The sequence below is a fragment of the Chanos chanos genome, chromosome 8 (assembly GCF_902362185.1).
Source record: "Chanos chanos chromosome 8, fChaCha1.1, whole genome shotgun sequence".
NCBI classification, from domain to species: domain Eukaryota; kingdom Metazoa; phylum Chordata; class Actinopteri; order Gonorynchiformes; family Chanidae; genus Chanos; species Chanos chanos.
The window spans coordinates 17906717-17931986 of record NC_044502.1 but is presented as its reverse complement, the minus strand read 5'-3'; the positions used below and the strand labels follow the sequence as shown (position 1 = coordinate 17931986).

The 25270-nt window shown below is 43.6% G+C and overlaps 3 protein-coding genes across 3 annotated transcripts; 2 read left to right on the top strand and 1 right to left on the bottom strand.

Annotated features, from left to right (window-relative positions):
* The first annotated feature begins 1306 nt into the window (after positions 1-1306).
* Positions 1307-7163, top strand: xkr5a (XK related 5a). The gene is made up of 7 exons (XM_030781595.1): positions 1307-1433; positions 3039-3222; positions 3423-3610; positions 3817-4029; positions 5413-5582; positions 5749-5860; positions 6208-7163. The coding sequence occupies exons 1-7, from the start codon at positions 1307-1309 to the stop codon at positions 7161-7163; spliced, it is 1950 nt and encodes a 649-aa protein (XP_030637455.1).
* A 2863-nt stretch (positions 7164-10026) lies between these two features.
* On the top strand, positions 10027-16927 carry tram2 (translocation associated membrane protein 2). Its single transcript, XM_030781610.1, has 11 exons — positions 10027-10200; positions 11925-11988; positions 12276-12385; positions 12732-12848; positions 13417-13475; positions 13881-13965; positions 14385-14455; positions 14571-14675; positions 14922-15065; positions 15296-15453; positions 15574-16927. The coding sequence occupies exons 1-11, from the start codon at positions 10081-10083 to the stop codon at positions 15648-15650; spliced, it is 1110 nt and encodes a 369-aa protein (XP_030637470.1). The 5' UTR covers positions 10027-10080; the 3' UTR covers positions 15651-16927.
* A 381-nt stretch (positions 16928-17308) lies between these two features.
* Positions 17309-23049, bottom strand: efhc1 (EF-hand domain (C-terminal) containing 1). Its single transcript, XM_030782948.1, has 10 exons — positions 22987-23049; positions 22215-22436; positions 21649-21936; positions 20118-20267; positions 19618-19810; positions 19128-19354; positions 18760-18900; positions 18455-18668; positions 17851-18024; positions 17309-17346 (listed from the first exon to the last, which is right to left on the bottom strand). Exons 1-10 carry the CDS (start codon positions 23047-23049, stop codon positions 17309-17311), a joined length of 1710 nt encoding a protein of 569 aa, XP_030638808.1.
* Between the last annotated feature and the right edge of the window lie 2221 nt (positions 23050-25270).

The following is a 25270-nucleotide window of genomic DNA, read 5'->3' as shown; positions in this document are numbered from 1 at the left end:
GAACCGGGCAACTGGAGGGTTGCCGGTTCGATTCCTAGGCCCAACATCCATGGCTGTGTGCCCTTGAGCAAGGCACTTAACCCTAATGCTCCCCGGGCACAGAGGAATGCTGCCCTCTGCTCCTGTGTCTGTTGTGTGTTCACTACTGGTGTGTTGGATGGGTTAAATGCAGAGGACAAATTCACTGCTTACTGTTCACAGTGTGTGTGTGTGTGTGTGCAATCACTGAAACTTAATTTAATTTAAATTTAATTTTTAATGATACTACAAATAATCACTAGAGGGTGTGAATGATTATGTCAGCTAATAAAGACATGTTATCCTGGATTAAAATGTAAAGTTTAATGATCCCTTAACTTTAAAATGACTAATGCAATATGTTTGTCAACATGTTTTTTTATATCTATGAATATGACAATATTTCTGAATTAATTAAAAAAGAAAGATAATTCTGTAATTCGAGAGAGCTCCCTTTTGTGTATTTATGTTCAGATTTGTATTTATTCATTTAACAGACACGTTTATCCAAAGCAACTTCCAAGTGAGGCAAACTACGATCCAAGCGTGTGGCCGTTAAGTAGCTGGCCATGGTGTACGTAGTTTCTGCCCGAATCTGGTGCTGTTTTTGTCAATAGTGCTCCAGCAGGGCCAGGTCAGAAGGAAGCAGACAAACTGGGCTTCTGGACCTCAGCGGTCCATTCCTTAAAGTTTATGTCACACTGTGTCTGTTGTGTGGATGTTTGATATTAGGCTAGGTGTGTGTGTGTGTGTCTGTGTGTGTGCCTGTGCTTGTTTGTGTTTGTGCTTATGGGTTATCAACAGATCATTTATAAGACGACCTATAGTCCGTTAAATTTCTGATCCGGGTAAGACAAAGGAGGGAGAATGGCTTTGAGAAAGAGAAATGGAGAGGAGAGGGAGTGAGAGACATGGTCTCATTATCCCTTCCTATATAGCAGAACCGTTAATGCCTGTTGCCGTATCAGGCATTAACGGCAGGAATACCAATTATGAAGTAAAATGGTTCAGTCTGTTTTGATAACAAAGAATGTTGTCTGTATAATCAAACAACCCAGTGTTTGTGCAAATCATTCAGTTCTTTTTCACGTAAATATTTTATCAGTGTGAAAATCATTTATTCTAATTAGCCGATTAAGCACTGCAAGCACTGTCACTTTAAATTCCAAAAACATGACGTCATGTATTTTGACAGAAGGAAGGAGAGTAACGGTGTCAGCAGGGATGAGAGGACGGAGCGGATGATAGTAATGACCTGGATGATTCGTCGGACCCGCGTGCCAGAGGCATGATAAACGGTGGGCTCAGTGTCGCTAAGATGCCAGTGGTGAGTCGGAGAGCATGCTGGACCGCGTGCTGCCAGGTGCTCCTGCTCGCGGCGTCGGCGCTCGTCGTTTTGGCTGAGAGACTCGCGCGTGAGTGACTGAAGCACCTAGAGCTGCTGCACATCTTACATGTGGTTTCAGAATAGCCCACATCTTGCACTCATTTAGTGACTCACAGGCACGCGCGCGGGCGCGTACGCACACGTCGTGACATAACATCAGTGCACCTTTTGTCTCCGCAAATTTGGGCAATTATCTGTTTTGACTGTACTGGACTTGCGTGTAGTCCACAAAATTGGGAGTGACTGCTTGCCTGTGCGTGCGTGCGTGCGTGCGTGTGTGTTTGCATTCGCGCGCGTGTATGTATACGTGTGTGTATGTGTGTGTGTGTGTATGTGTATGCGCGTGAAGCTGTAAATAGGGCACTGCAGCACTTTAGGCTGAGATAAATGTCTTTCAGGTTAGTCACTCTGAGCGTGCATTTATGGCACACACAATGAAGCCTGTGGAAAAGAGAGAGCGAGAGAGAGAGAAAGGAAGAGAGACAGGCTGAGCCAGTAGCCTACTTATGGAATCCTCACTTGTTAGCCTCAGTCATTTCACTGGCCTTTGGTCAAATGGTGAACGAGTGTATTTCTGCAGACTGCAGAGGGCACACTGGATCAGTGAGTGCTGACTTGCCACTGTCAGACCTCCTCACCCATTCCATTAATTCTGACACTGGTACAGTTCTTCTATCTGGGCTTTATCAGTTCCTCTGTCAGTAGCCTATCAGCACCCAGCTTTCTCTCCTTCAATGGAGGCTCCATCAGAAGGCATTTAAATATGTGTTGTAATTGTGCTGTTTGAGCTTTGTGTGTGTGTGTGTGTGTGTGTGTGTGTGTGTGTTTGTGCGTGCGTGTATGTCTTTGGCCTTGGAGAGATGATAATGTCATTGAGGGCAGATATAAATACTGAGAGGACACACACACACACACGGTTCAGAGTGTCATTTCCCGGTGTCAGTGTGTGTTCAGGCTGCTGTGAGGACAGAGAGAGAGAGAGAGAGAGAGAGAGAGAAATGAAGACCCGATGTCTCTGTCTCTCTTTGTTCCCTGGGGAGGACGCACTGGAAACACTGTGAGAGAACATACTTAATTACACCGTCCTTCAAACAAGCCGATTTCTCCTCTCCACACCATTGTGTTTTTATATTAAAACAACTCTGCAGATGGAGGTCTGATGCCTTTCACTTGTCTGTGAGTTGCATCATGCTACCAGCTCATAACGTCACAAACGAAAACAAAGGCACCAAACGATCATAACATGAAAGAGGAAAAAAAAAGGAGCAAATGACACTGAGGGGAGGGGAAGCTTGTCACACCAAAGATATCAAAGGTGTTTGATGAAAGGTAAAAACATGATGGTTAAAAATCAGAAAATTGGTTAAAGGCATTTTCTTAATCCATTTTTTCTGCCAAAGATCATCAACACCATAGACACAACATATCAACACCATACATACAACAGATCAACTCGATGTTAATGTCGACACATAAAACTGAGATTAGACTACATATAGTACATAATAATTTTTAACACACCACTTTGAAATGGTAGGTGAGAGTAAAGTTGCTCTCTCTCTCGCTCTCTCTCTCTCTCTCTCTCTCTCTCTCTCCTCCTCTCTCTCTGTCTCCCTCTCTCTGTCTTTTCCAGTGATCTGGTGTATCGTGTTCTATGTGTGGAATGAGCAGATGCTGTGGGCGGGGCTGAGTGTTGCCATGCTGTTGCCGGGGACTGTGGTACAGGTGTTGAGTTACAGGTGGTATCGCTCAGATGGAGAGCAGCGACGTTGCCACCTGGCTCTCACGCACGTGTTGCACTTGGGCTTGTTCCACAGGTGAGCCTATCTGCAGCCAATCACAATCTCCCACAGCTGAAGAGTTTGGTTACAGGGGACTGGGTCTTAGGAGGGACTTTCTATGAAGCTTTGGTTGTGCTTGCTAAAAACAAGCTGTCACCATTACCCTCCGTCTATGTGTGTGTGTATGTGTGTGTATTGCTTTAATATGTATGTTCTTTGGCTGCCCCCTCTGACAGGTTTTGGAACTGCATGGCACTGGTGTGGAGCACACGAGGGTCATCGGGGGAACAGGTTGCCGTGGTGATGATGCGTCAGGCTGAAGTGTGTGCGCTGCGTTTGTTGGAGGGGTTTTTGCTCACACTGCCGCAGACCCTTCTCCAGTCGTACATCTTCATCACAACACATGCACACTTAGACTCACCAGGTCAGTCTGCATGATCACACACACGCACGCACGCACCCAATGTGTGTCAGTGTGTCAGTAATACAGGTCTGGTTTTTCTTATTGGTGGATATTTATTTTGATATTGATGGCAAGCTCTTCAAAACTCTCTCATCTGACTAACATCCTGTGTACACGTATGTGTGTGTGTGTATGTGCGTGCGCGCATGCGTGTGTGCTCTCGGCAGTGGCTCTGTGCTGTGGTGTGTGTGTGTTGTCTCTCTCCTGGGCGCTGGTTCTGTTCAGCCGAGTGTGTGTCCTGATGCGACCCGGTCACGTGCCCATTCCACCTGCTGCCCTGCTGTGCCAGCTGCTGTGGAGGGCGGGCATGCTAAGTGCCCGCGTGGCCAGTTTGGTTTTCTTTGCCCGAGCATACGGCTACTGGGTGTGTGCAGTCACAGGTGTGTGTGGGGATGGACAACACAGAAGGGTAGAGATGGACAACCTGCTTGAGGAAAACAAGGGGAAAAGATAGAGTTCTACTGCATTCATTCAGATAGTACAGTCAGTCAGTCAGAGATGTGATATTACAGTCAGTCAGTCAGAGATGTGATAGTACACTCAGTCAGTCAGAGATATGATATTACAGTCAGTCAGTCAGTCAGAGATGTGATAGTACACTCAGTCAGTCAGAGATGTGATATTACAGCCAGTCAGTCAGATATGTGATAGTACAATCAGTCAGTCAGTCAGTCAGAGATATGATATTACAGCCAGTCAGTCAGAGATATGATAATACAGTCAGTCAGAGATATGATAGTACAGTCAGTCAGTCAGAGATGTGATAGTGCAATCAGTCAATCAGTCAGAGATATGATATTACGGTCAGTCAGTAAGGGATGTGATATTACAGCCAGTCAGTCAGAGATGTGATAGTACAGTCAGTCAATCAGAAATGTGATATTACGGTCAGTCAGTCAGGGATGTGATATTACAGTCAGTCAGGGATGTGATAGTACAGTCAGTCAGAAATGTGATAGTACTGTCAGTCGGTCAGAGATATGATATTACAGTCAGTCAGTCAATCAGGGGTGTGATATTACATTCAGTCTGTCAGGGATGTGATAGTACAGTCAGTCAGTCAGAGATGTGATAGTACAGTCAGTCAGTCAGAGATGTGATAGTACACTCAGTCAGTCAGAGATGTGATATTACAGCCAGTCAGTCAGATATGTGATAGTACAGTCAGTCAGAGATGTGATAGTACAGTCAGTCAGTCAGAGATATGATATTACAGTCAGTCAGTCAGTCAATCAGGGATGTGATAGTACAGTCAGTCAGAGATGTGATGGTACAGTCAGTCAGAGATGTGATAGTACAGTCAGTCGGTCAGAGATGTGATATTGAGATGTGGTCTTGGCAGAATTAAACATCAGGTAACAGGCTACGCAGGACACACAGAGAGGATTACGGGGGACAAGGCCTAGACATGGCTCAGAACAATCAACAAGTCAAAGACTTATACACAAAATATACACAAAACACAGAGGGAAACACGACGGGAGCTGATTAAACAGATGGGTAAAGTGGGCTGTGATTGGCTTGGAGACAGGGGAGATATAGAAGGAGGCGGGACAACTGCACTGAGAGGAAGCATATGCTGCATGCAGCTGTCGATGGAGAAATTTATGAAAGGTCACAGATAATTGAATATCTCCATTTTGGGAGACAATGAAAAAAAAAACCTACTAATAAGAAGTAGACGCATAGATGAACTTTATTTTTTTTCTGTTTTGTGGATTTATTGACCTGTTCTCTGTGTTCTCTCGGTGTGCTGTCCTCAGGCCTACACTGGCTGCTGGCTGTTTTCTGGCTGGCCTCACAGCGGGCAGATGTCTGCGTTGGCCAGTGGTGCTGGAGACTTTCCAACGGCATTCTGGGAGCAGTGCATGTGTTTGTGTTTCTGAATGTGAAGGAAGGGCCTTCTCGATTCCGCATGGCAGCCTTCTATGCAGTAAGCACAAACACACACAGCTTATACACACACATGTCCACATGCATGTGCTATACACACACACGCACATACACACACATATGCACAAGGTCATTCAGACACAACAAGTACACACACACGGTTACACTTACATGCAGACACACACTCAGGGTACTGTCTGTTTTAGGTGATGTTGCTGGAGAATGCTGTGCTGATGCTTGCCTCCTCTGATGTCATTACTGAGGCATCCTGGGATAGCCTGACCATCCCAACAACAGCCCTGTGCAGTTTCCTAATGGGTAAGAAAGTTTGTGTGTGTGTGCGTGTGCGCGCGTGGTATGTGTGTGTGTCAGTTTAAGTGTATGATTCACACTTTGCAAATATCTGTGCACAGTGCATAAAACTCCATTCAGCTGTAGATATTGTCATTGGTGTACAAGATCTGTGGTTATTCTACTTTCCTCCCACTAGAGATCGCTACTGAGCATTGTTAGTTTGGGGACCTGATTGTGAAGCCTGTTAGACCTGGCTTAATACAATTCAAATGAGTCACATGTTAAACTAAAACTGTACATTTCGAAATATGTCCTGTGGAAGAAAGACTTGCTGATCTCTCTCTCTCTTTCTCTCTCTCTCTTCATTTTAGGTTTGACATGTGTGGTGTTGTATTATCGTTTCCTGCACCCTAAGTCAACTGAGATTTCTCTGGGTGTGTGTCGTGCTGCCCAGTCAGGCAGTGTATGTTTGGATCAGGCTGGCTCCTCCTTCTCTTTGGGGGATAAGAGTCTGCCCTTCCCCTCCCAGACCAGCCAATCACTGAGCACTATTCCTGCCTCCCTGCCTCTCCCCTCATCTGTTGGCAGCCAATCCCTGCCTGGCATGCCAGGGTGCACAGACAGACTGGGTGGGGACTGCAGACACCATCACTGGCTGCTGGTCAGACTGGCACTGAAAACGGGCAACCCTGCCAAAATTCACCAGGCCTATGGCTCAGGGGGCATGGCTCTGATGCTGAGAGAGGAGAGTGACTCCGCCTTAAAGGATGTGGCCATGGGTGATGTTGACATCTCAGCGTTGGGCAGTAAAGAGGACACTCTGGCACCGCTGTCCGACTGTAAAGAGGAGTTCGAGAGCGTACGGGAGGATGATGATGAAGAAGACGAGAGCTTGGCGATGGTGAGCCCGCTGGAGTCACCCGCGTCAGAGTGCAAACGCAGTTCTCCAGAGGGAAAATCCGTTTTCGGGGACAGTCCGGAACCAACCTTCTGCCCCACCGAGTCCAGTTCCACGACCCTCTACTTCAGTGCTGACCCGCAATCCCCCGGCAGCACCAGTAACCCACGGTCAGACAGAGACCCAGTGTTCAGCTTTGGTTCTGGTTCAGGTTCTGGTTCTGGACTGGAGACGTTAGCAGAGCTGAGCCCAATCTCCAGCGAGGGAGGCCCACACAGGGGCTTTCTGAGCCGCGCAGAACCACGGTACACATCCACACCCAGGCTAGACGGACAAGGGCTTCCGGAGCCTTCCGCGCCGCACCTGAGCGGACCCAGGAGACAGCTGGTACTGTCACGGAGAGGCGTGGAGGAGGACAGAGGGTTTTAGGGTTAAACAAACAAACGTTTACATAAACACACTTTTAAATAAAGTGACCTCATCTGCTGCCTTACCAAGCATTCAGTAAACAGACTACAGGCTGCAGAGAACCTGCAATAATCACAATGACAGAAAAACACAGGGAAACGAAGCTCAGCTATCACTGCACATGCCAGGGATGTGACGGATGCTAACGTCTGACGTTCAACTCACATACGGTAGCTAATATCAGTTCCGCACAGAGAAAGGCTTTAGTTTTACAGGATTGTTTGGCTAAATTCTCCATTTTAGAATGGTAAATTATAATAAAATTTGGGTTTTTCTTGCTAAGTCAGAGCAGTTAGCTTGTTTTTGGTTGAAGGTTTTTATTTATATTAATTTATTAATTAATTTATTTATTTGTATGTGTTATATGTATATGTCAGTATATGTCACCATCCTCAGCAGAACCTCTGAGGACAGACACCAGTTTGTTCTGCCATAGCCTCTGGTTTGATTGCTTTATCTTTTTCCATTGTGTTCTTACCTTTCCTGGTAACAGTGTGAGTGCATGTTGCTCAGTGGTTTAAGCTCCATCAGATCACTGATTCCAACTATAACACCACTGATTCTAGTTGTAATACCACCGATTTAGACTATGAGAATGCTGATTATGGCTGAAGAACCACTGTTGACAGTTGATAGAACTTAAGATATCATAGACAGTGGAGTTCATCAAACCTCTGGTCAATAGATGGGGAAAAGATGAACATTTGGTGAAGCTTATCTTATAGAGTTATAAGAACATATGATGAAAAGATGAAAAAATGGTGAAGCTTGTCCTATGCACAATTCAACCTATGTTTGAACTGTGAAAGAATTGCCTCTCTCTCTGTTACCCAAAGACACACACATTTCCACTCAGTTTACTGGAGGACTCAACATCCTGACCAAAATCAGAACAATTAGGCATGAACATTTCTAGTCATCTCTCTTTTTGACCAGTTCACTCTGTTGACAGCTGGTTTAACAAAGGGCTTTAATGGTGGAAAGAGCTGCCCAGTAACCACACAGCTGTGGTTCCTTGTGCAGAACGACCCTGTGTTGGTGTTCCTTTGAGCAACGGGTCTTCAGCACAGGGGGAACCGACAGAGAGATGCGGGATGATTTTATTTATTTACTTGTTTTTTTGTTTGTTTGTTTGTTCTGTGGAAATCTCTATGTAACTGTATCTATAGTTTAAAAGCACAATCTCCTTCTGCTGTAACAATCAGGGCTCAGATCTCTCCTCCCCTCTTTCTCTGTGCTTTTTCGTTACCCCCCCCCCCTCTCCCTCCCTCTTTCTCTCTCTCCCTCTCTCATTCTCTCTCCCTCCCTCCCTCCCTCCCTCCCTCTCACTCTCTCTCTCTCCTTCTCAGTCTGTACCTCTCATGTGCTCTTTTGATGATAAAGTATAATGTCTTAATGTTTTAGTGTTTTCTCTCTCTCTCTCTCTCTCTCTCTCTCTCTCTTACACATACACACACACATACACACACACACACTCATACACTTAAAAATAAGCAAAAAAAAAAGTTGCACATGACTGGTATAGTAATTACTTGTCTTTGGCAGAAACGTTTTGTGTAGTGTGCGTGTGTGCGTGTGTGTATGTGCGTGTATAAGTCTTAACTTGTTAGACGGTCTGAGGTCTACGGTCTAATTCAGAAAAGACAGAGACTTGAATTGCAGCAGCACCTCAAAACAAAAACTCTGGCACTTTGCCTTTTTTGACTACTGTTTTTCGTTTTGTTTTTTGAAGAGTAAGTGTGTTTGTCACTCTTACCATATTCCTCTGCATTAATTCGCGTCATTCTCTAAAATGGACAGTCAATAAATTGCTGAAGATGTACAAACCTTTCTTTCTTTCTTTCTTTCTTTCTCTCTAAAGCATGTCTTTGAGGCAGCTTCATTTACTACACACATTGAGTACAACTGAGCCAGTGCTATAATTGGACAGTGATGTAAATTAACTGAACCCAAATGTTTGTAGTGCGTGTGCACTGAGTTTTATTTTATTTTATGTTAACTGAAAGAACGTGATGCTGGAATGTATGTGAATAAATTTAGTGGAACAATTGTAGATAGTGATTATGTCTGTACACAGCTGGGAGACAATTCAACTTTACTTCAGCTGATACATAGTATAAAATAAGGAATTAAAATACAGTTATTAATTTAAGTTATGCTCAATTCGTCATGAATTACATGAGCAATTTCTGAATTTTAAAAGGAATTTCAGCCTTTTTCATGGCAAATTGAGCGAGAGGAGAGTGAACTGAACACAGAGCTGAAACAATGTCTGTTAAATGTCAGATGAAAATGACTGGTCTGTGCACGTGTGTTGTATTCGATTGAAATATGAGTGAGCTGGACTTTTGCTGAATATGCTGGTAAAGGAGACAGTAAAATAATAGGAACCATCTTATTTTTAAATTTGTCAGTTGTTGATTCAGCCTATTACTGGCACTGTGGGTCTGCATTCGTTTATTGTGATATAAAATAATTTTGACATTAATTTGCCTGTTTCTGTTGTAATATTTCCACGACACGTTTTTCCACGTTGTGTAAATTGTAACCTGTCATAAAAGGCGAGATTCTTAATTAATTTCTGTCACATTTGTTTGTATGTATGTACGTATGTGTGAGTGCGTCTAATTTTTACGAGCTTAATTACGTGAACGTAATATCCACCGATATGTTTAGGACATTAGAAAACAAGACAAGCCTTCTAGGTGTTACACACACGCACACACACTTCGCCTTTAATAAGGAATGTCGTGCAGAGGCCCTTTAAGATCTGCGCACGCGCAGTGGTAGTTTGAAAGTTAACTCCGGTTGTTCGCACTGAGAAAAACTTTCGGATTAAGGAGAGAGAAAACACGTCAGAAAATCGGAAACTTTAGGAATGGCTTTTCGCAGGAGAAACAAGAGTTATCCTTTCTTTAGCCAAGAGTTTCTCATTCAGAACCATGCAGACATCGTACTAACTTTGGTGATTTTCATTTTGATTGGGTTGATGTTTGAGGTGAGAACAGAATTTTCTTTTTTTCCTTCCTTCGCTTCACTCAGCTGTTTTTTTCTTGTCTTTTTCTTGGACTGTCCAGTAAAACAGTGAATTTACGATTTTTGAAATGCATCTGCACTTTTGTGTAGGAAACCAAACATGTAATGTATATCTACGAAACTTTGCGAGTCTGCGAAGTAAGTTAGATAGCAGTGCAGACCTGAATGATGAAACTTATTTGCGACGATTTTGTGAGAAATAGTGAAAACTTTTTGGCCTGAATGGTTGAACCATCCTTGGGAAACAAGGTTACTGCTGCCACTATTGAAATTACACGATGCACTATAACAGACTAGAGACACGTAAACCAAAGCAACTTTATGCAAATGAATGCATGTGTTGACAAAGATAGGTTTGGAGTTGTCAAACAATCGTTCATAAAGCAGTTCTCAAAAACCTAATGTTTCCAACTGCAGATCGATCAGACCGATCAGGTTGGTTAATAATAGTTGAGGTTGAATTTGTTAATGCAATGAAATACTCTACAGATTCACAGATTCCAATGGCTGAGTTGCAACAGCTCGACTTGTTGTCAGGTTCTAAGAGTTTATCTTTGATTGCTGGGTAGGCCCTTTGCTAAAATAATCGTATTACTTGAAATCCTATGAATGAAACCCGTACTTTGCTTGGAGAAGAGTTTGTTCTTCGCTGTTTGACCGAGAGCGACTGTACGTTGGGGCATATCCCGGCATTGATTTGATCTGCGGCCGCAGCTAACTGCCACGTTTCAATCTCTCTCTCTCTCTCTCTCTCTCTCTCTCTCTCTCTCTCTCTCTCTGTGTGCCTCAGCTGTTTGACAGAGTGAAGTTTTTCTCTCTCTCTCTCTCTCAGGAGAGGAAGGAACCGAAATATTTACACGCCGGCAGTTCATAAATCGAATATTACGCTTGAAACACAAAGTAGTGATCCGTTAGATTTAACTTCTCGTTTTCATGTCTGATCTTCATCTGAGGTGAAACTGCGGTCCACCGCTACTTTCTTTGCATAGAGAACCCACTGCATGGTTAAAATGACTCAAATTTCATCCGAAACAGACTGAATGTTAGTGCTGAGTCATGTGGAACAGAAATAAAGCGGTATGATGGTCTGCTATTCTGAGGATAGAGGGGGGTTTCCGTGAAAGTCTGACGTTTTGGAAGAGGGATGACCTGTGCCTGTACACCAGGTGGATATGTGATTTTTCTCGAGAGAGATTTTCAGCGCGCGTGAGGCACCTGGTCTGGCTCGCATGGAATGAGAGTGAGTCATTCACGTCCGCTATTTCTATTCAAGTAGCTGGGGCGTGCATTTGCTAAAAAGATCGTAAACTGTTCGGGTCAAAAAGTGAGAATATCGTGACATGAATTTAACCCCCCGCCCACCCACAACACATACACACTTTCATATGCACCAGTTTCTGTGTGAATGTCGAGGTGTACCAGTTTTAGTTACACTTGTTTTAACAGGTGTTTCAAAACTGTGATCTGTGAATAGTTTCAAAACTAGAGTGTCAGATTTAACACGTCATTCTGTGCTTTGACGAAGCTCAGGGCGAGACTAGTTTCTCACAAGGAAGAAGATATGAAAGACCCAGTTTAGACATTGAATCTCAGGACTGTGAAAGAGTATTTCGCTGCTCTCAAATCCCAGTCTCTCTCTCCCTCTCTCTCTCTCTCTCGCTCTCTCTCTCTCTCTCCCCTTCTCAGGCAACAGCCAAGACTGCTATTTTGTTTATCCAACCACAGTACAACATCAGCATCCTGACTACAGGTGTGTATGCATGCACACACTCACTAAAACATATATGCACATTCTCACACTCATCAGTCACAACTGGCTGTAGGTCACAAATAGGAAAGGTTTTGTGGGCTGGTTACTGAGTTACATTCGTCAAATCATAAAACATGAACTTAGATCTTAGCTTTAGCAAATTAGCGAGTAGCTTATGTAAAGTGCATATAGCAGGTAGATGTGTGTGTTGTTTTTGAGTCTGTTTATTGTGTGCATGCATCTGTTTATTTGTGAATGTACTCTTTATTCTGTGTGTGTGTGTAAAGAGGGAGAGGTGTCCCTGTATCACTATGGATGGAAAGATTGTGCTACTGTGCTCTTCTACCTCTTCATCACCATCATCCTCCATGCCGTGGTGCAGGAGTATGTGCTGGATGTGAGTACCTAAATCCCTGATGCACTCTGGGTAATGTAGTTCTGTAGTGCACATGTACTGTTTGGTATAAGTTTTCCCTTGACACTGATCACAGATCCGTTTTTCTAGAGATTCTCCTGAATCAGTATAAGAACATGTCTTTGTGACAAAGCATGACACATGTCTGTAAGTGGAAAAAGGAAGTTGGACTGAGGTTTTGGTGTTTCTTAATACCTTGTGTTTCTTCCTCCCTCTCTGTCCCTTTCCCTCTCTCACTGACTCTGTTACTGTCTGCTACTGAGGAAGTTAAAGAGAGGAAGAGATAAAGAATGAAAGTTAATTTTGAACGTGTTTTGTTCATGTTCAGAAAATAAACAGGAGGCTGCATCTCTCCAAGAGTAAGAACACCAAGTTTAACGAGTCAGGGCAGCTGTGTGTCTTCTACCTGCTGTCCAGCATCTGGAGTCTCTCTGTTCTCACATCAGTAAGACTGTGCCCTCTCCTCTCCTCCTCTTTTCTTTCTCCTCTCCTCACCTCTCTCCCCTCCCCTCCCCTCCCCTCCCCTCCCCTCCCCTCCCCTCCCCTCCCCTCCCCTCTCCTCTCCTCTCCTCTCCTCTCCTCTCCTCTCCTCTCCTCCCAAACATGGATGATAATCTGTGTTTCACTGGTGTTTTGAATGTGACTTTAACATGCAGCACATCCATAGTACCCCCCCCCCCCCCCCCCCGAAAGTAACACTCAGCATGTACTGCAGTAACCCCCGCCCACTGGATTTAATATCTATTACATGCTATAGGAGCCCAACCCGCTGGGATTAACATACAGGACATACTGCAGTGACCCACATCCATACAGTACATACCACTGTAACCCCACCCACCTGCATTAACATACTGCAGTGACTCCACCCACTGGTTTTAGCATACTGCACATGTTGTCATGACCCCAACCACTGGCTTTGTCTTCATTGGCCTTGACTGGACTTAGAGTACTGTGGTCAGTTAGTGCTGAATTTCTCTCTCTCTCTCTCTCTCTCTCTCTCTCCCTCTCAGGAGGGATACCTCCTACATCCCAGCAGCCTTTGGGAGAACTATCCTCATGTCCATCTGAGGTAAGACTCAGTACACTTAGTAAAAACAGTAACTTCACACTCACTGAGGCTGTGTGTGAAACCTATCAACAATGCTTCAAACCAGCTCTCTGTGTCTGTCTCTGTGTCTGTCTCTGTGTCTGTCTCTGTGTCCGTCTCTGTGTCCGTCTCTGTGTCCGTCTCTGTGTCTGTCTCTGTGTCTGTCTCTGTGTCTGTCTCTGTCTCTGTGTCTGTCTCTGTGTCTGTCTCTGTCTCTGTCTCTGTCTCTGTCTCTGTGTCTGTGTCTGTGTCTGTGTCTGTGTCTGTGTCTGTGTCTGTGTCTTTGTCTGTGTCTGTCTCTGTCACTCACTCACTCACACACACCACACAGCCTGAGACATGAGCGGTTTCACATACAGGGTTTTGTTTGTTGGTGTATCTTTTCAGGTTTCAGGTGAAGTTCTTCTATCTGACCCAGTTAGCTTACTGGTTCCACGCCCTGCCTGAACTATACTTCCAGAAAGTACGCAAGGTAAGAACACCGGCTAGAAAAGAGAACAAGCAGAGAGAAAGAGACAGACGGGCAGAGAGAAAGAGAGAGGTTAAGTAGGGAGGTTTCCTCCTAACAGTGCAGAGGTGAGGTCCCTGACTCTCGGGCCCAGTGGAAGTGAACGTATAAAAGCTAGAAAATGACTCCATAGACAAAACAGGATATAACCCCTGCTATTATGCTACTTACAATGTGGAAAAATTGGACTCAGTAACTGAGTCCACATGGAGTATGAATGTTCTAGTCTCATTCACATTGACTTTATTACTGCCCAGCAGGGGAGTATCATGAGAGCTCATGAGATTCAGTATTTCAGATCAGGAGAGAATGAGAGGAGAGAGAGGGGATTCACATCATGTTTTTGTTATTGTTGTTGTTGTTGTTGTTGTTATTTGTTTCAGGAGGAGATCCCTCGGCAGCTCCAGTATATTTGTCTGTATTTGTTGCACATCCTGGCTGCCTACCTGCTGAAGTGAGTGTGCTTACACTCAACACTGTCCTCACACTGTGCCAGAAATGCCTGGGATGTTCTTTAAACTCTGATCTCTCTCTCTCTCTCTCTCTCTCTCTCTCTCTCTCTCTCTCAGTCTAACGCGTGTGGGGCTGGTTCTGCTGTTTCTGCAGTATCTCTCCGAACTTGGCTTCCACCTCTCCAGACTCTTCTACTTTATCGATGACAACCATCACAAGATGTAAGTTAGTACACATGTGTACACACGCACACACACCCACACCCCCACACATCCACACCCACACACACCTCCACATAGCCAGTGGCATCAACATCTTTGTCCTCAGATTAAGCTTGGCCCACTTGTAAAACAAAAATTTTCTCACTTAAATGTGTGTGCATGCATGCCTGCATGTCGGGCCCTGTTTCGTATGTGTGTCTTTGTGTGCGCGTGTGTGTGTGTGTGGTTTGGTGTGTGTCTCTGCAGGTTTGATGTGTGGTCCGTTGGGTTTGTGCTCACCCGTATGGGAACGTTAACACTGATGTTTCTGGCTGTGGGGTTCGGTTTGGCCCGTTCTGAAAACCAGACCCTGGACTGGGAAACAGGAAATTTCAACACACTCTTTATCAGGTGAGCATGACAAGACACCCTGACTGGACACACAGCACCACAGTAATATAACCTGGTGTTTTTCTCACAGGTTCACTAATCCATCCACAAAATCTGTTCCGTTCAGTTCACTGACTTGTCCTGAGCTGGCTGTCACTGACAGAATAGCCACAGCTTTGTTAAGTAACATTTCTCTTTGGCTTTCTCTCTTTTCCTCTCTCCATCACTCTTTCTTGTTTTCTTGCTCTCAGGTTGGCGGTTCTGTTTCTGGTATGTTCCACTCAATCCTGGTTGCTATGGAAGTTTTTCCGGTTCCAGCTACGTAGGACGCGGGAATTCCGGCTGGAGCAGGCGGCTCGGAAACGAGCAGCAGCCAAACAGACTCCTCGCGCACTGAAGAGAGACTCATGTAACAGACACACACAACGACACAAAAAACACAACATATATAAATCACGTTCTCTTAGCATAACCCCTCTCTCTACCTCTGGTTTTAAGGGTATGTGGGTGTGTGTCTGATTTCTTGCAGTTGGTCATCATGAGAACGGTTTGATGAAGGCTGAAAACGGAACGTCTCCTCGTCTGAAGAAGATCAAAACCCCATAGCCCCGCCCCCTCAAACGAAGACTGGCCTGGGAGTGGCTCACAGACGGGAACAGGAAATGGGTCCTCCTCATCCACTTCCTGTTTCCAAGTCTGGTGTCCAGAGGAGAGAGGGCAATCCTTTCAAGCCGATGCTCCAGAGGTCATGACATTTTGGTTGACCTCTGGTGATCTCTTCTCAGTATCAGTATTCCTTACTTGTCATGCATTAGCAGGGCTTTGTTTCCTGAGCTCTGAAACACTCACACACACACATTTTGTTTCCTTCTCTCTCTCTCTCTCTGTCCCTGTTGTTCTCTTTAGCTCAGTTCTGTACCCATTTGGAGCTTCCTCCAGTAACCCAGGGAGACTCCACTGCAGAGAGTATGTATGCAAAGTTATAGTCCAGCCTAAGACACACTGAATAGCAGAGTTAGTGGAGAAGTGTGTGAGGTGTTTTTTGTAGAGGGGAGAGTTTTAGGATCTCACAGGACTTTAGACAGGTGGCTAATGACCCCATGTTCCCTCATTGTTGGTTTAGTAACAGTGGGATTCTGTTTGGTAAGGGAAGGGGTTTGGAGGTGCTTTTGCATTGGGCTCTCGTTCTCCCTCTTTCTCTCTCTGTCCTTCTCTCTCTTTTTTTTCTCTGTTTTTGTTTTTTCTGCCTAGTACTATATCTGCATTGCTTATATATATATTACCATACATTTTTTTCTGATCTGTTTTTTTTCTTTCAAGAACAGAATGAGGGGGAGGCTAGTGATGTCATAATGGAAGTTTTGAAACTTCATCTGAATTCCGATGGAATGTTCAGCTTATTCAAAATTCCAAATGATGATTCAGCCTTTACAGTGGCTACTTCCTTTGTTAGAATGTCTTCTCCTTCAGTTGTATTCTGTAAGATTTGGGGAGGAGGGTTGCATTGCTCTGAGATTATATGGGTAGTACAGTGGCCCATAAGACACTCAGAGCGCTGGCTTCCCTCACAGGTTTCTTTTATGTAAGGCAGACAAGCGCACCGCCACTTTAAATGTAAAAGCAAGGGGTGGAGACTGGAGTGTTTCTATCTGATCTCTCATTGGGAGACGTGCCCACATAGCCACATTATCCCATCCTGTCCCTTTAGACACGGTCATACATGCAGTTTGTTCATGCAGCTTCTTTTGTTCATGTTCAATAATCATGCAACTCGTTACCGGAATGAAATTACTTTGCTTTAGAGATGTTGATGTTTCTTTTTTTTGTTGTTATTTTTTGTCATTGTTCTTGAGTTTTCTAGGTAATAAAAAATGATATTCAGATTTGTGCTTGTGCGATCTCGTATTTTTTTTTAGTAGTTTGTTTAAGTAGTTCATGGTTGAGGCTGTTCCAGTGTATACTGGCAGGTGGAAAAGTAATTTTCTGCTCCAAAAGTAACATGACGGACAGAACATTGCTGAGTACATATGATTTATTCATGTGACAGACACTGACTGCTTGGGCATTGTGGGTAATGTAGGAGAACAGCGCTTAGGATCATGAGAAATACAGATCTATTTTGAGGGATCCTGGGTAACAGATTTCATTAGTGATATTGTGGACAATCTATAAGAAGTCGGTTGGTGACTTAGAGTTCAGGTAGAGAATTGTTGGTAATGTAGGAGAACTGACTGAAGGGGAAAATGAGTCAGTTACATTCCTCATCACTCTGGTCGGTCCTGTTCCCCTCCAGTGGGTTCATCTGAGGAGAGAACAGTGGAGAAAGAGACTGTTCTTATAAAGATTTTAAACAAATGAGTTTACACACAACTAAACTCCCTGCTGTTTCACATTGCGCTGTCTTAGTCCTGCATCTCACTGCCATACTCTCATATCTGAAAGGAGTTTTTAGCTCCACTTTCAAAAAGTCACTGTAAACTCTAGAACCATGTGGGACTCGGCCAGCCTCTGGCTAAAGTCAGTGGCCTCATGGTCTGTTAGGTTAAGCCTAAAACACATGAGTGTATTACTATGCAAATATGTAGTGTATGTATACTTAATCTGACGTATGGTTTTGGGGAGTCACAGAACAGTGACCCAGAGGGTGCAGTAGAAAGGGATGTGTGCTGTGAATGACATGTAAGACCCCTGACATGGTGCAAGGTCCGTGTGAGTAAAAGGGGTGGTTACTGTTTGAGGTAAACATACTACAGCACTTCTGACAGAGGGACATGTGTTGGACTGGGTCGGCAGGACAAACCCGTACCCGAGGTGGTACCCGGGGCTTGCTCTGGGCTCTCGTCTGGTTTGGGCTCCTCGCACACGCCCAGTCTCTGGCGCAGCGAGGTCAGGGTTTGGGTGGGGATTTGGTCTGCCACAGACTCCAAGTACTTCAGCACGTACAGATCAGCATCCGTCAGGACAAAACGATGTCTGAAAACTGAAAGAGGACACAAAGAAATGGTCTTCATATGTAAAACTTCTGTTCGGATAAAAAAAACAAAACAAAACAATGCTGTAAATATCATAAGTAAGGAGGAGCAAAACCATGAGGTCTATAGTCATAATTATGCAAAATGGACTTCAGTAATCATTCAGTAATCATAATAATGAGTATAAGGGGAAGTATTATAAACTTGATATGGAATTACACACATGGCCAGCTCTACTTGGCTGTGAGGATGTACTAAGAGTGGATTCAGCTCAGACAGAAATGACTTTGACTGAGATGACAGGGAGGAGCCGTGCGTCATGTGTCTGAGGAGAACAGCAGCACAAGCATTTCTCCCACCCATGCAAAGTTTCAGACACACACACTTTCCCTTTCTCCTGAAAAAGACAGCGATGGAAAGGAGGATTTGAAATGAAACCTTCTATCGTTGCTCCAATGGCAAAGTCTGCCATGCCGTAGTATTCCGGGTTTTCCACGGTGCTTCCTGGCTTTGGAATGCGTGTTTTTTCCAAGAATTTCCCACCAAGGATGCCGGAGTTTCGCGTGGTTTTCTCGAAGATGCTAATCATATCATTGGACAGGTAGTAGGAGAGGATAAACTGCCGACCCTCGTCATTAGGGTCACTCGAATCCTGAGGAGCAAGAGGACTTTCAGGTGGGTACATCATACATAGTTAACGTGTATACAGGTGTGTGTGTAAGTGTTGGTGGGTGCATTCTCACCAGTCGAGCAGCATAGCGTAGGACTTTATGGTCATTTTCCAGAAGTCTCTTCAGGTCTTTCTTTGGTGGTTCAGGGATGAGAGACAGACAGTTCTGCAGCGAATCCTCCAGTGAACCAAACCCGTTATACGGCGGGACCACCTGTGTGTGTGTGTGTGTGTAGAGTGATTAAATAACCAGTGGGTCAGCATGCACTCACTCTCAGTTCTCACCAGTGTTACAGGAAGACTGGACAGAAGTTAAGGTTGAAAGACAGGAATGGATGAATGAAAGCATTAACTGTTCGATCTCAGGGCACATGTAATGGTCGGATGTGTGCGTGGATGTTAAGAGAGGAGTGAAGGGGATAAGGTTGAGTGGGGACTCACTCTCTTGCCATCGTGCTGTGGTAGGGTGCCGATATCCACTTGAACCGGTTTGATCTGGATCTCAGGGTGGTTCTCCTCATAATATTTGCGGGTGAACTCGTCGCAGTCGTACAACAGGAAACACCTTCCCATCAGTCTAATCCTCTCCCCGACCTGGAAGTCCTTCGGGGAGTAATACTCTTGCACTTCCTGCGGTGAGACCTCTAGCACACAGCTTGGAAACGGCTCTAGATGATGGGGAGGGGAAAAACCAGAAACACAGCATGTGACTGGTTAATGGATTATTAATTCACCAATCAGAGGTTGTACTCAGTCAGACATCACCATTGGATCCCGTTTGTGACTAGACATTGATTCCATACATGTTCATTTACTGCTACATATTCTGATATTTAAACAGACTTCCAGGTTTTAAGCCTAGATACATGTTGTGTTGTGTGTATGTATGCGTGTTTATGAATGTTTCTGTGATTGTGTGTGTGTGTGTTACCACAGGCTGTTGTGATTTGCTTGGGCAGTCTCTGGCGACGGAGCAGTATGGGGAAGGGGTCTCGCCCACTGTTAGGCTGATGAGTCTCTCTGATCTCCACTGAGTCATCAGACAAGTAGAAATGAATAGTCACAGGACGAGACTCCCCATACAGCGAGTCTGAGTCATCCCAAAGAGCAAAGAAACGCAAGACCTACACACACACACACACACACAGACCGACAAACAACACACAACACACAGACACACACACACACACACACAAACAGAGATTACTAGTGTTTGAGAGCTCATGAGATAGAGTCTTTGAAGTGTTTGTGTAAAAATGTGTTTCTGTGACTGTGTGTGTGTGTGTGGGTGTGCGCGCGTGCACGTGTGCATGTGTGCATGTGTTACCTTGCGGCCCATGGTAAGGTATTGTTTGAGTCTGTCGAAGTCTGTGGGGCTAATGTACGCTCTCTGAGGCTGTGTGTGTGTGTGTGTGTGTGTGTGTGTGTTACCTTGCGGTCCATGGTAAGGTACTGTTTGAGTCTGTCGTACTCTGTGGGGGTGATGTAATTTCTCTGAGGCTGAGTGCGGCGTGTCATATAGGGGTCACTGGGTATCGACTCAGGGTCATTCAGAATCAACCCCTGACTCTCCATGTAGTCCTACACACACACACACACACATTGGTCTCTATAACACAGAGGACCCATTCCTGGAACTAATAGGACTACTAACCTAATCCTAACTCTCAGTTAAATCAAATAAATAATCTGTCACTTTTTATCTGAACAGTAAAAATATCATATTTGTGAGCATTTTTCCCAGGTCAGGGCCAGCAAATCTCCCTGGTAGAATGTCCCTAATTAGACATTGTTTATATATATCCACCAGAACCCAAACCCCTGTGAAGAGATGAGAATAACTAATCTATGACAATATTAACCATACTATTAATAATTCAGGGAAACTATCCATTCAGATAGACATTGAAAATGCAAGTTAAATTCAGGCATGCTTCTCATCTGAGTAAAGTTTTGAAATACTCTAGTAAGAGAAAAGAGTGGACACAGGTAAAATGAAACGATAACAGTGACAGAATGAAGTGATGACAGTGAGCAGAGGTAAAGTATGACTGTGATTATGATATGAACATAACACAGACAAAACAGTACAAACTATGAAATGAAAACATGCAAAATAAAGTATTTATCTGAACTGCATTGCTCTAGCAAGACCAAACCCTCCAGTAAACTTCAGGCTAGCAATGATAACAGATTGATAACAGGAGAACAGGAAGGAACCTCAGCTGTGTAGAAAGTCTTTAAAGAACAGTCTTCGCCGAATGTTAGTGGATCTATTCTAACTACAGTTTGAAAGCAGTGATCAGAGGAGATAGATTAGCTACCATGACAAACACGGTAGAGGAAAGACTGTTGCTATAGTTACAGCTGATGATGGATGGGTCATCACGTCTTTTCTGGCTAGAAGAAGATAAAGGTTAACTCCTGATGTTTTGAGGTTAAGAGCTGGACAGTGAGAATCTGCCTTGCTTCCCTTGCATGTGAATGTGAAAGATTCTAGAGTATACCCCAGCCACCTGAGGCTGGTGTGTCTTCTGTCTTTTGTCTTTTGTTTGGACAAACATGAAGCTTATTGTCACAGTGCTGACTTCTCAAAGACAGCCATTAAGAGTTGTGCGTTAGATGAAGCAGTTGTGACAGTGTGTATGTGTGTGTGTAAATGTGTTTTCCTGTATGAAGAGTTCCTGTATGTGCATCTTTAAGCATGAAAGTACATTTCTGTGTGCGTGTGTGCATGCATGTGTGTCTTGACTTAAAGATACTAGTTTGGGAATATGTGAAAAAGCCTTCAAAGTGGGGACATTTTGAAGCTTTTTCATTGTGTTAATTGTTAAAACAAAAGTATCAAAATCCCTTTTGATTAACGTTCTGGTTCTGGGCATATAACTGTAGTAATATGTTTGTCAGTGAGAGTGGAGGTCCTCACTAATACCAGAAACCCCTCGGCGCCTCAGTGCTGTACCTGTGTGAAGTGGTCACAGTGTGTGAGACGGTACACTGTCCCATACACTGTCAGGTCCATTGCCAGGTTCAGGTCTTTCCAGTGGTAAAATTCCCCTTTCAGGTTTTTGGGTAGTCTCTGTCGCTTGACCAGTTTTCCCTGTGGGATGCCAGAATTCTCCACCATTGGCTCTGTCACACACATACTGTCATCTTCCAGGTAATAATACACAACCACCGGACGGATGCGGAACTCCTCGTCCGGAGAATCCTGAACTTCCTGCCGAAAGTAACCGAAGAAACGCAACACCTGCCCAGGAGAAGTCAGAGGTCAAATGTAAAAGGCAGGCATAGATCAGTGACACTCAGCACTTGTCTTGACCGTTGACATTTGACACCATTTATGACTTCATCATTCTGATAAGAAATTCTTATCATTTTGTGGGGACTTCTCACATCACTTTGTCCCTTAATTTTTCTCATTCAAGTTAATGGGCAATCCATTCATCCATCCACGTATTCTTCTACCCATCCTTCCATTCTCTGTCCATCTATCCAAACATGCAATGATGAACGTAAAAACTCTACCTTCTTGTCGTAAAGGACGTGAGCAGGGACGAACTCCAGCCGGGGGGAGCGTGTGTCGGAGTCGAGTGTGACGGCGGGGGTCAGGTTGATCAGGGTGTTAATCTCGTTGAGCCGCAGCTGCTCCGACGCGAGCGCCGTCTGCCCGATGCCCACCGTGGGGCGTCTCGATAAAGCGTAGCCGTTCTTATAGGAGAGAGTCTGCGATCGGTGAAAGACTGACTTCTGTCCGAGTGAAGAAAAGAGCCTGTTGTTGGTCTCTAACAGTTGCAGGTGAAGAAAAAGCATACGTCTGCAGTATTCTAATATATCACATTTAATGATTCATTGAACGGTCAAAATGGTAAATGCAATAGTAATAATGAAATTAAAGGTAGCCTCAACGCCAACAGTAAATAATGCAAATGTAAAATGACATTGGCTTGTTCAGGTTGATTAACGCATTCTGCAGTCTAAGAGTCTATCACATTCCCCATGAAGATCCAAACACATATCAAGCTAAATAATAGGCTACTGTAAACTAACACGGAGGCCTATACACAAACAACTGAGGAAAAGATTGAGTTTTGTCTGCGATATCTTTGGTTATCTGTACAAAAACTATCACTTTAAATTGTACAAGTCGTGTCACTTAAGCGACATTTGTTACTCTAACAAAACAATCTCAATAGTTTGATTACTTAAATTAATTAATTTTACAATGTTGAAGCAAACAGAACTAAACAATCTGCTGACTACTTTTTTTTTTTTTTTAATACAATGTGTGTTTTCTTACCGTAACATCGCGAAAAGTGTTGCCCGGGAGGAAAGGTAGTCCGTGACTCGTGTTCACTGACATTATGTGGGAAGTTTAAAGTGATTCTTTGAGAACCTAGCAGATCAGTGTGTGTAAATATATACTTCAAATATTGGAGAAAGCTGATTATTCCTCTTAACAATACCGTCACGTATATTTGAATCAAATTCCGATCCCGTGCGACTCCCGTGGGACGCTTGAATTGGGACGTTTTGGTGGTGTTTGGCGGTAGACATGGAAACCATGGGACGGTAGAAGTTTCCATGGTGAATATAAACACAGATATTTCTTAGTTTTGCGAAGCAGGCTGGCCTACGCTGTGAAAGACACGGATGTATGAGTGATAGGCTACACTTTTTTTCAGAGGCGAATTGTTTCACTGAGGTCTCTTCACAGTTATTTTGTATCTGTCATTAAGGTTATAATAACCAATACCGTCTCTTGCCAACAGGCGGAGTATTATTACCACAAATGAAAACAAGCCAAAGTACATAGTTTTCTTTGACTCACAGTTTACTCAAAGTCTGAGGGAATAAAAAACATGGTTTCAAGGAGCCAAAGACTTATACCCACAAGTTACAGTTATAAAACGTCAGAATTTCCCAGCAAACCACAGATTCAGTGCTTTCAACAGTATAAAAAATAGTCATGAACATTAAGGACGTGACGTGATTAGGTCTCTTGTGGATAAATTAACAAAAAATGTGGTTATTTCCTTTACTTAGATTTCACCTGCTTTATATGAGCCTATTTCTTTTATCTGCATTTTACTTATTTATATATGAGAACTTCCTAAACGTTGTATGTCTTAGAGGGATGGGGGGCACTTATAGGAGGTTCTGATATTTACATTTTTACACTGTAAATCCTTTAACCTTGAAAGCACTTTGTGCTTAAGCTTGAAAAGTGCTATATGAATAAAAATTATAATAGTCTATATATAATACATTATTATTATTGTTGTTGTTGTTGTTATTGTTGTTGTTGTTGTTATAAGCCTGACAGACAAGAAATACCTGTATCCTTCAAACCTCAGCTGTCCCATGCTAACATACAGTGTGAGGATGTCTGTAACTGGTCCCAAGGCTAGTACCACAGTAACAAATGATTTGGGTTCAATGCCTTTCCATGGACAGGTCGCTAACGATAGCATGCTAGTCGGCTAGTTATCCCAGTGTCGCAATACGCAAGCGATTTTAAAAACCGCTTGCCTCCGCCTACTTTTCCAATGGGACCCGTGACCCGCTTCTGAAATTAACGACCTGTAGACAAGCGTAGCCAAACAGAGCAAAAACGCCACAAGACGGCACTGCGTGGGTGGTGGGAGAAATATATTAAAATAGACGGTAGTAGATCGTGTGTTTACGACGGAGTATGAGGACCACATTGAGAGAAAAAAATTCTGATATTTCGAGAATAAAGTCGTGATTTAACGAGAATAAAGCCATTACGTAACGAGAATAAAGTCGTTTTTAACGAGAATAGAGTCGTTATGCAACGTGAAGAATAAAGTCGTTATTTATTGAGAAAAAGGCGTAAATTAACGAGAGTAAAGTTGTTATTTAACAAGAAAAAACATAATTGTTAGGAAAATATATTACCAGCAACCAACAAAAGGGGCGAGAGGACAGTCAATGGCAACCTGTGCCTGCTTCTGGCAACTTCTGTTTCAAGGTTCAAGATTCAAAAGCTTTACTGTCATTGTGCAAGCACAATGTCGTGTTGTGCCACACACATCAAAGTCCTGATATGATAATATGGCAATGATGTGCCAAAAGATTAAATATTTCGTTATTTGTGAAACTTATACTAAAGTATAATTTCACAAGATGCTCCACGTTCTTCATTTTAATGCAGGCGGCAGGCTGCTCCTCTGATATTTCCCCTCTAAAATAACACGTGGCGTAAAATGACGACTTTACTCTCCTTAAATTACGACTTTATTCGCGTTAAATAACGACTTTATTCTAGTTAAATTACGACTTTATTCTCATTGCATAGCGACTTTATTCTCGTTAAATAACGACTTTACTCTCACATTACGACTTTATTCTCGAAATCTCAGAATTTTTTTGCTCTCAATGTGGCCCTAATACCTCGTCGTATGTATTGTACATATACGTAGAAAATGATCACTCTTAAGAGATATACCAAGTTTTGACATTTATTTTTGTCAAAACTTAGTCAGTACTTGCCTTGATGGCACGCCACTGATTTATAGGCAACATTTTCGCTTCTTTTTAAGCGGGAATGCAGTTCATTG